Here is a 13,917-nt window from a genome sequence, read left to right on the forward strand (position 1 = left end):
CACTACCATTAATTAGTTTAAGCAAAATGGCAGACAGTCGAAGGCCATTCTAATGTTTTTATGAGTCTTGGTTCCAATGGTCCCTTCTACTTTCTCTTAGAAGTTAACTGGCAGTTCTGTCCTATTTGTAAAACAGAACTGGCAGCTTTTGTGCAGGTGGCTTCGTATAGAGCCACCTTGCCGGGACAGGCCTGTGTCATGCTTATTGTCGTGGCCTCAGTAGTAATGGCATCTTAATTTACTCTCAAAGATGTCCAGGTTTAAAAATAAAGTATATGAGGTATACTGGCACCTTGCAAACTTGCCACCGTGCACTTACATTGGCAGCACTGTACAAACAGCTCACTAAGGTTTCATAACCTTGGTATATCAGTGTCTCACAGCTGTGTCAGTGTCCACGTGTGGCAGTGTCTTGTTGAGTGGCATTCATTATTGGTGTTGCATATTTTTGTGTGCCATCATGAGAATGTCTGAGCTTGAATTAGAGCAATGCACAAACATTAAATTTCTTGTTAAACTTGGTAAAAGTGGAAGTGAAATCTGGGACGTGTTAGTCCAAGTTTATGGGGACAATGCCATAAAGAAAATGGCAGTGTATAAATGGATTAAACGTTTTTCTGAGGGGAGAGAATGTGTCACTGATGAAGAGAAGTCAGGGGGGCAAGTAACGAGCACAACTGAAGAAAACATTGCAAAAATCCATCAAATTGTGCTTCAAAATCGTCGGTTGACTGTGCGAAGCACAGCAGACCAGGTATAAATCAATAGAGAAACAGGAAAATTTTAACTGAAAATTTTGGCCTGAGAAAGGTGTGTGCAAAAATGGTCCCGAAGGAGCTCTTGCATCACAACAATGACCAGCTCACACGGCACTGTCTGTGAGGGAGTTTTTAGCCAGTAAACAAATCACTGTATTGGAATACCCTCCCTACTCACCTGATATGGCCCCCAGTGACTTCTTTCTTTACCCGAAGATATAGGAAATATTGAAAGGAAGACATTTTGATGACATTCAGGACATCAAGGGTAATATGAGGACAGCTCTGATGGCCATTCCAGAAAAAGAGTTCCAAAATTACTTTCAAGGGTAGACTAGGCGCTGGTGTCGGTGCATAGCTTCCCAAGGGGAGTACTTCGAAACTGACCGTAATGATATTTAGCAATGAGGTATGTAGCACTTTTTCTAGGATGAGGCTGCAAACTTAATTGTCAGACCTTGTATAAGCAGAGTGATGGATAAAGTTCACTTGAAGAGGAAACAACTACCACTTCACAACTCCAGGTTTAGGAAGGTGCTGATTTCCATAGTCTTTAGCCTGTACCATTTAATAAAAGATTTTTTTTTTTTTTTAAATCAGAACCACTAAGTCTACTCTGCTTTGTAACCCCTAGATGTTCCCTTTGTGGGTCATGGTGGACACGCAGTTAAGAACATTCTTTGCCTGTCCATGCTTGACCTCTTTTTTAAAGAAATGAAATGCTCCAATCACCAAAAAGAATGTGTGATCCAGTTAGATACTGAAAGCTATAGCTTGGTTTGATGATTTCTTATTAAACTCAGATGCTAAATAATGCTCCGATTACGTGCACGTTTGTTTTTCCTAATCATGAGAATTATCATTACTGAAAAACGTGTGTGAATATATTTATTTGGCTTAACAGCCATTCTGCTGATGCTTCTATTTTCCTTGGAATGCCAAAGTCATGTTAAGGCAAATTTTGCAGCTTGACACAATTCTACCAATCCTCAAAAAACACCTCCCTCAAGCTCATTTCGCCTTTTGGTGATTACTACATATTTCTCCTTCTCCCTCCCAGGCAAACTTCTTAAAAGAAGAAGTCTATTTCCTCTCTTCTCATTTACTCCTCAGTCATAGGCTATGTAAATAGGCCCCAGCCTTATGGTTACCCTGAGACTGTTCTCTCCAAGGACAGCAATGATGAGTTGTCACTGAACCCACCCGATACTTCTCAGTCCTTACCATCTTGTCAGGACCTGGCAGAGTGGACCCTCTTCCTTTCTTAAACTCTCTCCTGCTCTGGTCAGGTGACACCTCCGGCCCCTCCTGGCTTTCCTCCTAACTCTTTAGTGGGCTTGGTCTGCCTTCTGCAGTCTGTGTTGTCTCTGCTGATAGCTTACTGCTCGCAGTCCTCAGGATGCTGCTGCAGCTCCCAGGCTCCCCACTTCACCTTTTCTCTTAGAGTTCCACCCCCACAGCTTCCACAATCATCCAGGTGCCCACAACCTCCAGATTTGCATTTCCAGCCAGACCTCTCCTGATCCCAGTTCTCTATGCCCAGTGTCTCCTCCATCTTGGATGTCACAGAAACACACCAAAGCCAGCACGCCCTTGAAATAAATGATCATTTCCCCTAGAAACCCGCTCCGCTTCAGTGTTCCTGATGTAATGAATGGTGCCTCCATTTATCCAAATGCTCAGTGAGCAACAGAAGAGCAATTCTTTACTCTTCTCTAATCTTCCACGTCCAATCTGTAACTGAGTCTTGCTCATTCTGTCTCCTTAATATCTTTGGCAACTGTTCACAGTCTTCAGTTCCTAATGTCACTATTTTTGTCTAGGCTATCTGCATTTCTCCCCAACATTCTAATCAACCACCTGCTAACCAGTTTCCCTGTTACTAGAATTAAGAAGAACACTTAATATTCTGTTTGCAATGAGGTGTCTTCTGAATTCTGTTACCAGTCAATTTTCTCTCATTACAGACACAAATATATTAGTAGTTATATCAAAAACTAGAAACAGCATTTGGCACCACTCCCAATGTTCCCCATACTATAGAGAATAATCTTGTAAAAGGCAAGTCCTCTGATAGCTTCATTAGGACACTGCATTAGTATAAAGTCCAGACTCCATAACACACCTAGTGAACACCCTTTATGAGTAGACCTTTACCCACGTCTTCATCGTCGTTCCCGCCTACTTTTTGTTCCTCCACTCGCAATCCTTTTTAAACCATAACCTCTTTTTCAGCTATAAATTGCCAATCTCTCCTTCTCTCTTCTCCAGGCTCTCTCACAGTCTGTTCTTTCCCCCAAGGAGAGAAGACTCTCTCACATTCATTGCCTAACTCCTTGGTTAAACAAGGAGGTTTTCTCTAGGAAAACTTTTCTGGTAACTTGTAACTCAGTTGGGTTTGTCTCCTTGGAGTAATTAAAGACACTGTGCATCTCCTCTCATAGCATTGATATTTTATGGTAGCTGCTGGCTGAAATGACCTGTTTTACCCTTAAGACCATAGGCTTTGGGAGGTAGGGGCCATATCTGCCCTCACTGTTGCATTTTTAGGGACAACAGCAGTGTCTGGTACATAGATAAATGCAGTAAGCTAAGCTGGTATCCTTTCTGAACTTCCTATTATTTATAGAAGTCTAAAAACCTAAGCTCTGACCAAGCAGAAAACACTACTTTGTTAGCTTGAAAAAAAGGAAACTCCAAGGGAACATTAAAGTTAGGGTGCAAAGGCCTAAATCAGCTCTCTTTCAAGCACCCATGTGCCTATTCATGATCATTAAAGTTATTAACCCACCAGTTTTATCTTGTTGACTGAGTGGGAAGAACATAAACTTCCAGCTAAAGAGGTCTGCCGTGATGGTCCATAGATCCTGTGTGGTGGACCTACGAGTAGTTGGTCTTATGCTTGATAAGAGGTAAAAATCTCAGTGATTATTAACAGTGATCTTCAATCCTCTACTACAAAAGGATGTCTAGAGAAGCCTTGATATAAAGCTCTCCCTCCAAGAATTGCAAAGACACTTCCCTAGTCACCTGGTACACTAGGAATTCCTAGCAGAGAAGAATTAGCAATGTGGGCAGCAAGAGGAACCAACCATCCTGGATATCAAGAACAGACTCTTCTTGAGGAGCCCACCAGCCCATCATACTAGGTCCAAAGGCAGAATCCAATTTAGACTGTCTTCATTATCCATGAAGCTTTTTTTGAAGAGGAATAATTCTAGAGATGGTCTTCCCAGAAAGGGAATCTTGGAACCCTGTGGTGGCTAAAGTGATCAATTATTCTGGGCAAATTGATGGAAGAAATCAAGAAAGCAGTGGCTGGCCCTAAGGGAAAAAGGTAGCCAGAAACTAGGTGAAATAGTGAGCTAACAGGCCACGGGTAATGGTTGGCTCTTGCTCCATTTGGGAGACTGTGGGGTAAGCAGAACCTACAGCAGAAGGCTAGTGAAGCAGAAGGGCCAAATGAGAAGATTGGAGCTCTGTGCTCATGGGACGACCTACGAATCTCCTGCCCACAAGCACTGTTGCATCAGTGTTGCATTGCTCAGAAAACACTGGACAAAAGCAAGTAGGCTGTTCCTGGACCCTACCATGAGTACAGGGGGAGCTCCCAATATATTTCAGGCCTGGCTCTTCATCGTTGCTGGCAGTTGGGTGGGGCTGGCGCAAGCAAAGATTCCCAGTTGTGAGGTATGGTAGAGGAACAGGCAACCAATTAATTACTCCCACTTGAAAGTTGCTGCCTTATTACAACACTATTTTATCTGTATTAGGTGGGCTTGCTAATAGCTGGAATGCAACTTTAAAAAGCAACCTTTGAATTTCTAGGAATCAATCAAATTGCAGTACTTTGTTGGCCTAAAATTATGATGGACTAAGACATCTCAATCTGTGAAAACACAGAGAATCTTCCAAGAAAATATCAATTCAGCAATGAGTTGAATGTTAAACCAAAGAGGAAAGTTCCTTTGTTTTTTGACTGAAAACGGCAAATTAAATCACAAAATTTTGCAAATAAGATATATAGGCATTTGTCTATTAGCAGATGGAATCATTTACTGCACTTTAAATAACTTCCTGATTTATTCCTCCACCTCAAGAACCGACTCCCATGGTTTTGGTCTGTATTTTGTGTCCACTTTGAAAATCACTAATTCAAGAATGCAGCTGTCCTGCCAGCTTGCGTCTGGCCACTGCTCTTACTGACTGTTTTAGAATTCTTTGACCCCATTCAAACATAAAGGCTATTGATTTTTTTAATTCCTCTCAACCCACTGGATTTTTCCTTTCTCATCTAATTTAAAGTCCAATACTGCAGTGGGTTGAATTGCGTCCCTCCAAAAGATATGTCCAAGTCCTAACTCCCAATACCTGTAAATGTAATCTTACTTGGAAATAAGGTCTTTGCAGATATAACTAAGTTAAGGATCTCTGAATGAGATTATCCTGGCTTAGGGTGGAAGCTAAATCCAATGTCTGGTGTCCTTGTAAGAGAATGGAGAGATTTCAGATGCGGGGTGGGGGACGGTGGGGGGAGGCCTTGTGAAAACAGAAGCAGAGATTCGATTTATATGGCTACAAGCCAAGGAACATAAAGGACTGCCCAGCAGCCACTGGAAGCTAGGAAAGAGGCAGAGGACAGATTCTCCCTCAGAGTCTCCAGCCAGCAGGAACCAACCCTGCCAACACCTTGATTTGGGGCTTCTGGCCTGCAGAACTGTGAGAAAATAATCCTGTTGTTTTAATCGACTAAGTCTGTGGTGATCTGTTGCCCCCTTTCCTTTCTTTTTATCCATCCGGCAAAACTCCAGCCCTGGATGGACCCAACTATCTACTTTACCCATAGCTGTACCTGGATAGCCAAAGCCACTGAAAAAAGTCACCAGTGCTGTATACTTGTAGATTCATGTCACAAATCTGAAATGGGATTAACTCTGCATGCCCCTCTCCTCTCCTCCCTGTGAGAAGATGACCTCACTTATTACCTGGAGAAGCACAGCCATGAAACAGGGTCAGTCCCAACTTCCTCCCTACCTACCTCTGCAGCCAGTCCCTCCACTTCCCTCCCATTTCAGTGGAGGAGGTGTTCATTACTTCTCTGATACTAACCCTTCTATCTGGGCTTTAAATCCCACCCACTCCTAACTTCTCAGCACCCTTACCCGAACTCTTTTGTCTCATATTATTTTCTAACTCTTTCTCTCTCCTGAATCTTTCACATTGGCTTGTCACGCCTATGTCTCTTTCATCATAAAACGACAACAACAAATCATAAGGCATGTAGACAGCTCCCTCCCAGTCAAATCACACACATACAACTCCTTATAGACACATGCACATTTCTTCCATCATTCATCCTTGTCCTATCTTTTTTCCCCACTTCACAGCCAGGCTTCTGGAAAATGTATCCTGATTTTACCCCATTTCCTGCTAATTTCTCATTTCACATGAATGTGGCCTCTGTCCCCAAACAATCCACCCAGACAGCTTTGGCTAAGTCATCCATAACCTCTAGTGGATCAGAATCACTAAAGTTAATGGGTATTTTCACTTGAGTTCTTCATGGCACTAAACACAGTTAATTGTACCCTCTTGGAAACATTTTCTGACCCTGGCTACTGTCACACCAAATTGTTCTGGTTTTCTTCCCACCTCTAGCCACTGCTCTTCTGCCACCTTTCCAGGTTCACCCTCCTCTATCCAGTCACTAGTGATGATATTCCTCTTGTGTGTATCAGACTATCTGACATGTTTCATGTATTCTATACTTGTTCCATAGCCAATCTCATACATGGTCATCACTGTAATGAACACGTATATACAAACGAGCCAACATTTACATATCCAACCCAGACCTCTCCTTTGATCTCCATATATTCAACTGCCAACTTTGGCTATCACAAAGTCAACACAAATTCATACGGAAACTTCTAATCTTACCTCCTTCTCACCCTGCCCTGCCCCTACTCCTCCAAACCTGTCATTATCCCAAAGTACTCATCCCAGAGAACCGTGACAGTTGTCTTTCTCCCTCCTACATCTGGCCTGTCACTAAGCCCTGTCAGTTGTTCCTTATGACAGCACTCAAATCCATCCATTTCCACCACAAATATCAGTCCAAGCTACCATCATCTTCCAGTGGCCTCCTAACTGGTGTATCTGTAGCTCCTCATACTCTTGTCTAATTTGTTCTACAGGATGCGGTTCAGTGAAGGTCCAATTTTTGGTGCTCTCTCCAGCCTCAGCCCATACCACGCTCCCAACTCTCCCTTCTCCAGCCACTGGTCTTGCCTGCTTTCCCAGACTGCTCACCTGCTTCTTCTATTGCAGGGACTTCGCACATGCGGTTCTGCTGTCTGGTGGGCTCATTTTCTAAATTCCTCCCCTTCCTCAGATCCCAGATTACACTTCTCTTCCTCAGGGAAGGTTCCCTACCCCGCAGACTGAGTCAAATCTCTCTCTCATTCTCCCAAGTACCTTTTCTTTCCTGCCCTTATCAAGCTGTGACCTCATCTTTCTTCTCGCGATTTGATCACCTACCTCTCCAGCTACACCTTACAGGCCCCGAGGTCAAGCCCCAACAAAGTCTGGTTTTGCTCAGTTACATTCCCAGAGCCAGGTACACTCTCAGCACGTGGTCGGTTCTTAGTAATTTTTTTGTTTGTTTCCCCCACCCCCACCCCCCGAGGCCCTCATGTGCAGGAAAGCTTAGAAGCACCAAGGGAATTGTGGCACACTGTGGATTTCCAGGGCCAACCCCTGCAGTTTAGATTCTGTTCAGAGGAAACAAAAGCATAACTCAGTGGCATCTTCACAGCTTATTCCTACCAGGTCTTTCTTTTTCTTTCTTTCTTTTTTGTTAATATAAATTCAGTCCTCATTTCCAAGGAATTTGGATAAGATGGCTACAGCTGACTATTTGGTGAGGCACTGCCTGTTCTATTTCGGAGGGGATGTTATCATCTGTTTTTGTTCCTGGGGCAGGTGTGGGGATGTGTTGTGGACCCCATCGCTGATTCCACAAAAGAAGTTGGGCATCGGGCTAACGGCTCCCCAGGGCCTGGGCAGAACCTCAGAGGACAGGCTGAAAAGCATGCTGAAATCATCTCCCGGAGGACCCATTATTTTAGGGTCTACACATTACTGCTTTTCTCCTACTGACACGAGATGCAGGGATGTTTCTGAGAGAAACTCTTCGTTGTGTAGTGTTTTCACCACCATCCAGAGCCCTGTCTCTGAGTCTTAATGCTGAAGGCCTTCGGCTTGGAATAGCAAGGATATACGAGCTGCATGAGACACGGAGATCTAACTATGAAAAATTCCTACAGTAATTATTCATGCCAAAATTGAGGAAAATGCTGAGATCATAATTTTCTAATCTTCTTATTGCTATACAACCTGCAAAGCAATACTTCTGGGTGTACCTTGGAAGATGTATACACAGACACATGCCCTATAACATGAGTTACAGTAAAACTACAGGATAGCTAATTATAGCAAATTATAAATGTGACTCACCGTAGCAATAATAATAACAGGCCAAGTATGCATTATGTTAATGCCCTTTTGTGTGTTCAGAAAAGCATGCAATTTTAAATACAAATATATAATATACATGCAATGTATGGACTTATTCTTCATATTTAAAAGTGTGGACATTATTGTACATACGAAAGGACATTATGTACACACACATATAAGACAAATATATGCATACAAGCTAAAATCGGCCAACCAATGAACATTCTCACAATCAATCCTCTGTATACTTAGTATTTGACTCTTATCTATGCATAGGAAAGTTTGTAATTCAAAGTATTACTTGAACATATATACAATTTATGATGTTATACATCCTCATATTATTAATATTTTTCTCCTTAACTCTAAAAACTAGCACAGAAAGTCTCTCCTTCCCCCAAATTAGAAATATTTCTGAATCCAGTTAAGTCCAAAAGATACTATAGTGAAAACCATTCACTTTTTAAAAAACTAGAATGCCTTCCGTTATATTATGAACCCATCCATGTATTAATATATAAAGATATTCCATAGTATATCCTCTAGCTTCTCTAATTCAAAAACTGAATGTCTCTTAAAAACAAAACAAAACAAAAAGCAAAGAAAAAAACACAAAACAAAAAAGAACACTATATACACATATCACATTCAGCTGCCAATTTAATCAATTTGGCCACAGAGATCATAAACATTTGCTAAGAATAAAGATAAGAATGATTAAAATTTCAACTTTCCTGGTTGGTACATGTTTTTAAATTCTTTCTCCCCGAAGAGTTCTAAATGAAAATTTTTTCAGACTTTTAATGATTCATGAATAACTTGATACCACTGTACTTGCATCTATCAAAGGACAAGTTTTCCAATATCTCAAAGAAGCCAGCATGATTGATCAAGTGCCTTTTCATGTGAGAAGCACCTCAGCTTTGCTGATGGCCTTGCCAAGCAGAGTAAACAAAGCTCTTGATTTGCCAAGAGGAAATGCGTCTACCACACCATCATTCATGGATTCACGCTGAGAGGTGGCAATGATTTAAATGTATGTTTCTATTATTACAAACCACTCTCCATAGCAAAGTCAGGAAGAACACTGTAAGGGACCTTATGGAATCTTTGCTATTATTTTTTCCAGTGCTTACAGAACACTCCCTTTTTCTTTCTTGTTCACATGTCTTATACCTCACTTTGCTTAAAGAATATACTTAATTAGATTCCTTTTCTTCAAAGCAATGATGTATGATGTATGATAAAAAAATATGGTGAATGTTTAAATTTAAAAAAAATTTATTACAGTAAAAGACACATTGCCGTTAATCCCCTCAAAATACTCCCCCTCACGTCGAACACGCTTACCCCATCGTCCTTGCCACTTTCTGAAGCAGTTCTGGAAGTCCTCTTTCATGAGTGTCTTTAGTTGCACTGTCGTGGCTGCCTCGATGTCCTGAATTGATTTATAACGTTTACCTTTCATGGTCATTTTGACTTTGGGGAAGAACCAGATGTCACAGGGTGCCAGATTCGGTGAATAAGGTGGGTGAGGACACACCGTAATGTTTTTATTTGACAGAAATTCATGTACCAGAAGTGATGTGTGACATGGAGCCTTTCTGTTGTGATCACAAAATATTGTGAATGCTGCTGCCAAGTGCCATCCAACAGAAAGACAGGGATTTTCAATACAGGAAGCGGCATGTCGAACCTTAGTAACAGTGTGTGACAAGTTTCAATTTGTTCATGGCAGTCAGTTTGGTGTGAACTACAGTTGAGAGAAGGTGTGTTTTAAAGTGTGCCCTAAATCATCCTCCATCATGACAAAACCCTGTGTCACACATCGCTTCTGGTATTCGGCAATTTCTGTCAGATAAAAACATTACAGTTTGTCCTCATCCACCTTATTCACCGGATCTGGCACCGTGTGACTTCTGGCTCTTCCCCAAAGTCAAAATGATTCAGGACATTGAGGCAGCCACAACAGTACAACTAAAGACACTCATGAAAGAAGACTTCCAGAACTGCTTCAGAAAGTGGCAAGAACGATGGAATAAGTGTTTTTGAAGCAAGGGAGGGTATTTTGAGGGGATTAATGGCAATGTATCTTTTACTGTAATAAGTTTTTTTAAACTTTTATTTAAACATTCACTGCATTTTGTGATCACACCTCGTAAGTGTCCTTCTCTGTGTCACCCAGAGGCTGAGGAGATTCAGAGGAGTCATCCATTTAGAGTTTCATTTTCAGGTGAATCTCTCAGTAGCATTCAGGAATGCAAGAATGACACACATATTCACCTTAACAGATCTGTACAATGACCAAGAGGCTGGAGAATGCAGTCAGGTGAAGGGACTAAGTCAGCAGGGTGACAATTTAAGAGAGTCATGGAATTCAGAGGCTCATTGTAACCTCGGGAATTCAGAGATGATAGCAACTGGGCACTGGGGCTTCCATCCAAGAAACAGTCAAAACATGAACTGGGGAGGTTTACCAAGAGAACTACTTAAGATTTCAAGACTTTCTGCAGCATTCCTATGTTTGTTACTCTCTTTCCTACCCCAAAGCAATTAGCATTAAAATTGTTGGATCTGTGAACTAGTGTTCAGGTACAAGAAGCAGATCATCTCCTATTTCACAGTTATTTCAGAGGTGAGGAAAAGGGGGAGGGGACCAAGGAACAGAGGAGGTGATAATTCTCAGGAGAGAGAGTAGGCTGAGTTTTTGAGGATGTAGAACAAGAAGGAAATAAAAATGCTGGAGTAGGCCCGCAAGACCTGCGCACAGAATTAGCAAAAAAAAAAAAAAAAAAAAAAAAAGAAAATACAGACAAAAAGAATTTGAATAGCTCTTCTATCATCTCATCTAAAACCAACAGGGTGAAATCAGAACTCTCACTATGCATTTCCCTTATACACTCTTTCTAGCTTAAAAAATATCCACGTAGTGTGACATAAACCCTCTACAATTTTAAGTCATGCAAAGTACTATTCTTACCCCTACTTTATAGTTGGCGAAACGGAGGTACAGAGTTAAATAAATTGAGTAAGTTCATATAACTACCACATGTCAGAGGTGGAGCTCGAAGCCAGGTACTCAGACTCCAGAGTCTCTGCTCTTTAACCCCTCAGTTAAACTGACTTGTCCTAACTTCCTTTGCTGTCCACTAGGCTACAAACTGTATAATTATCTTTGTTATCACAAGGATGCTTTATTTCTATTCTACTGTGTCTTCCTGCCATTCTTTTCATGAATAAATGAAAAGAATTATTTATTCAAGATTATTCATCCATGAAATAACTTACTTCCAACATTTTCTGCTGTATGTTGATTTTTACTGGAGCAGTAAAAATAAGGATGAAAAATAAGAAATGCATTGTGAATGCTAGAATGAAAGCATTCAATTATAGAAAAGGTGGAATTCTAAGTTCAGATATTTATAGATCATATAAAAGTGATGGTTCTTTAATTAAAAAACAACAACAAAAAAAGGCACAAGAAAGCACATATGATCTAAAAGCTAGTCTCAATCATATTGAAGAATTATTAGAGACAAGAGCCATTGTAAGACTTGATATTTTTCCTTTGGTTCAGACAATCTTCAGTAATTAAATCCTACATTAATCCTACTAATTAATGTACAGAGTCAATGTCAACAAAAGCCCAGTGAGAAATGAAGGAAAAATAATAATCTTACCTGCAGACGTGTGTTTGAACTTTTCACTTTTCTTCTTCCTCCATTTCCAAGGCTTGAAAATCCTTCCCAGGTTGGCAAATTTACTTCTCCTCCGAATGGGTGGGGTATGGGTACCTGGGACGAGGGAGTCAGAACGCATCGCCGCCAGCCTCTCCACTTCCTCAGCTTGTTTTTCCCGAGAAAAAGATGGAAATAAAGAGAGGAAAAAAAAGTGTTAAAATGGGAGCCTCACAGATGGCCAACATTTTCCATGGTTACAGATAACAGAAACCACATGACTGAAGTCCCGTTTTTCTTTCTGCCTTTTGGAATGGAAGTCATACTACCGTGTGCTGCAGGCTGGGGACAGACAGCCAAACCTTAGGGATTTGGAAGACCCCAACCAAAATTTTCCAACCTTAACTTGGACATGAGAAGGCAGACAAGGAGGGGGAGAAGAAGGAACACAGCCCTCTTGACCCTTCAGAGACTCCCCCACAGGCAGGGAGGGGACATCAGTGTAACTACTGGCCAGCAATTTCTCAAATAAGGCTTGGCAGATGCAATCACTATAACACCGTCTGCTGAGGAAAGAAGGAGAAAACATTTATCAACTGTCTATTCCAGTGCCAAAGAGTCCACTACCCACGACCCCCCTTCCTACTGTCCTGCTTTACCCATATCCACAGAAGCACGCGAATCTGTCGAGAGAATGGCTCCACCTCAGGCTTAGTGACCAATTTTAGAATCACTCGCCCCTTATTGGATTTTAGAATTGCCTTAATTCTTCTCGGTCATTTTGTTTCTGGCGTTTTGCTTAATTAACAACAACAAAAAGATTCTTAGAAATTGAGAGCTGAGATGGACTTTAGGGACCATCTAAACTACTGCCAATTACTTTACATTTGAGGACATTCAAACTCAGAATGCCTAGTGGGAGCTCTTCCTTAAAGGTCACAATCGCTGTGACCTCTTCTATCGCTTGGAATAAAATCAACTCTTTTCCAACTTACAGGAGAATTTGCACATCCCAGAGAGGTAAATATAAGTGACTTGAATTTTTAAGACAGGAATAATCAGAGAAAGTAACCTCTTTGGCAAAATCAAAGGGGTGGGAGGGTTCGTCTTTCCAGAAGGTCAAAATCCATCTAGGGCTGTGGCTGACCCCACACCACTCTGCTGGGCCTCTAACACCATCTTTCAGAAAAATCACATGGACTTTTGCAACATAGGCTGTCCTCGGAAGCTCGATCTTACAGCCTGGTAGTGTGCCTGCGGTCATCTGAAATGGTTTTTAACTCAACAGATATATATGGAACATCTACCATGCTTGGGTGACAGATGATGACAGGCTGGTAAAGATTCCTGGCAGCAGAACTGAAAGGATGTAGATGGATTTGAGAAATGTTTGGGAAGCAAAGTCCAGAGGACTAAGTGACTGATTGGGTGGCCTGAGGGAAGGGAGGCGCATTGTTCCTGATGCCCAGATCATGTCAGTGGAGTGGCATCTTCACTCAGGGAAACAGGGAACACAGGTTTGCAGGTGAAGGTGGCAATCATTTGGACATGTTGCATGGTGATGGCACTTGAACCTTTGACTACATGGTTCAATGCACTGGGAGCTCTTCTCGATCATTGTAAGTTACCACTTAATAGTGTGCCAGACACTGTGATCATTTCTGGGGTAGACACAAAAATGGGACATGGTTGAGCACAGAGTCTAGAGGAAGAGACAAAGGGCTCAGTGTATAAAATTGGCGAAACAGGAAACCTCATATAATTCAATGGAGGCAGAGGAGGGAGTGATAATTCGGCTTTGCAGTGTTGGAGAAGACCCCAGGGACATAATGTTTGGCTAGCTTCCCACATGGGGAAGAGGGAGAAGTGGATCCCTCCCTGGAAGAAGAACAGACCAAAAAGGAACAGAGAGGGCTGACAGAGCATGACATTCTAGGAACTACAAGAAACCCAGTGAACCA

The 13,917-nt window shown here is 41.7% G+C and overlaps 1 protein-coding gene across 17 annotated transcripts in view; it reads right to left on the minus strand.

Annotated features, from left to right (window-relative positions):
• Positions 1-13,917, minus strand: part of PHACTR1 (phosphatase and actin regulator 1) — a 503,450-nt gene that overhangs the window by 179,063 nt on the left and 310,470 nt on the right. For all 17 annotated transcript variants that reach the window (XM_019742988.3, XM_074335219.2, XM_019742987.3 and 14 more), the window contains one exon: positions 11,960-12,124. In XM_019742988.3, coding sequence (XP_019598547.1) covers positions 11,960-12,124 — 165 coding nt within the window. The remainder of the gene's footprint in view (positions 1-11,959; positions 12,125-13,917) is intronic.

The sequence above is a fragment of the Rhinolophus sinicus genome, chromosome 14 (genome assembly GCF_057876585.1).
Source record: "Rhinolophus sinicus isolate RSI-liver-muscle chromosome 14, RSI-T2T, whole genome shotgun sequence".
NCBI lineage: Eukaryota > Metazoa > Chordata > Mammalia > Chiroptera > Rhinolophidae > Rhinolophus > Rhinolophus sinicus.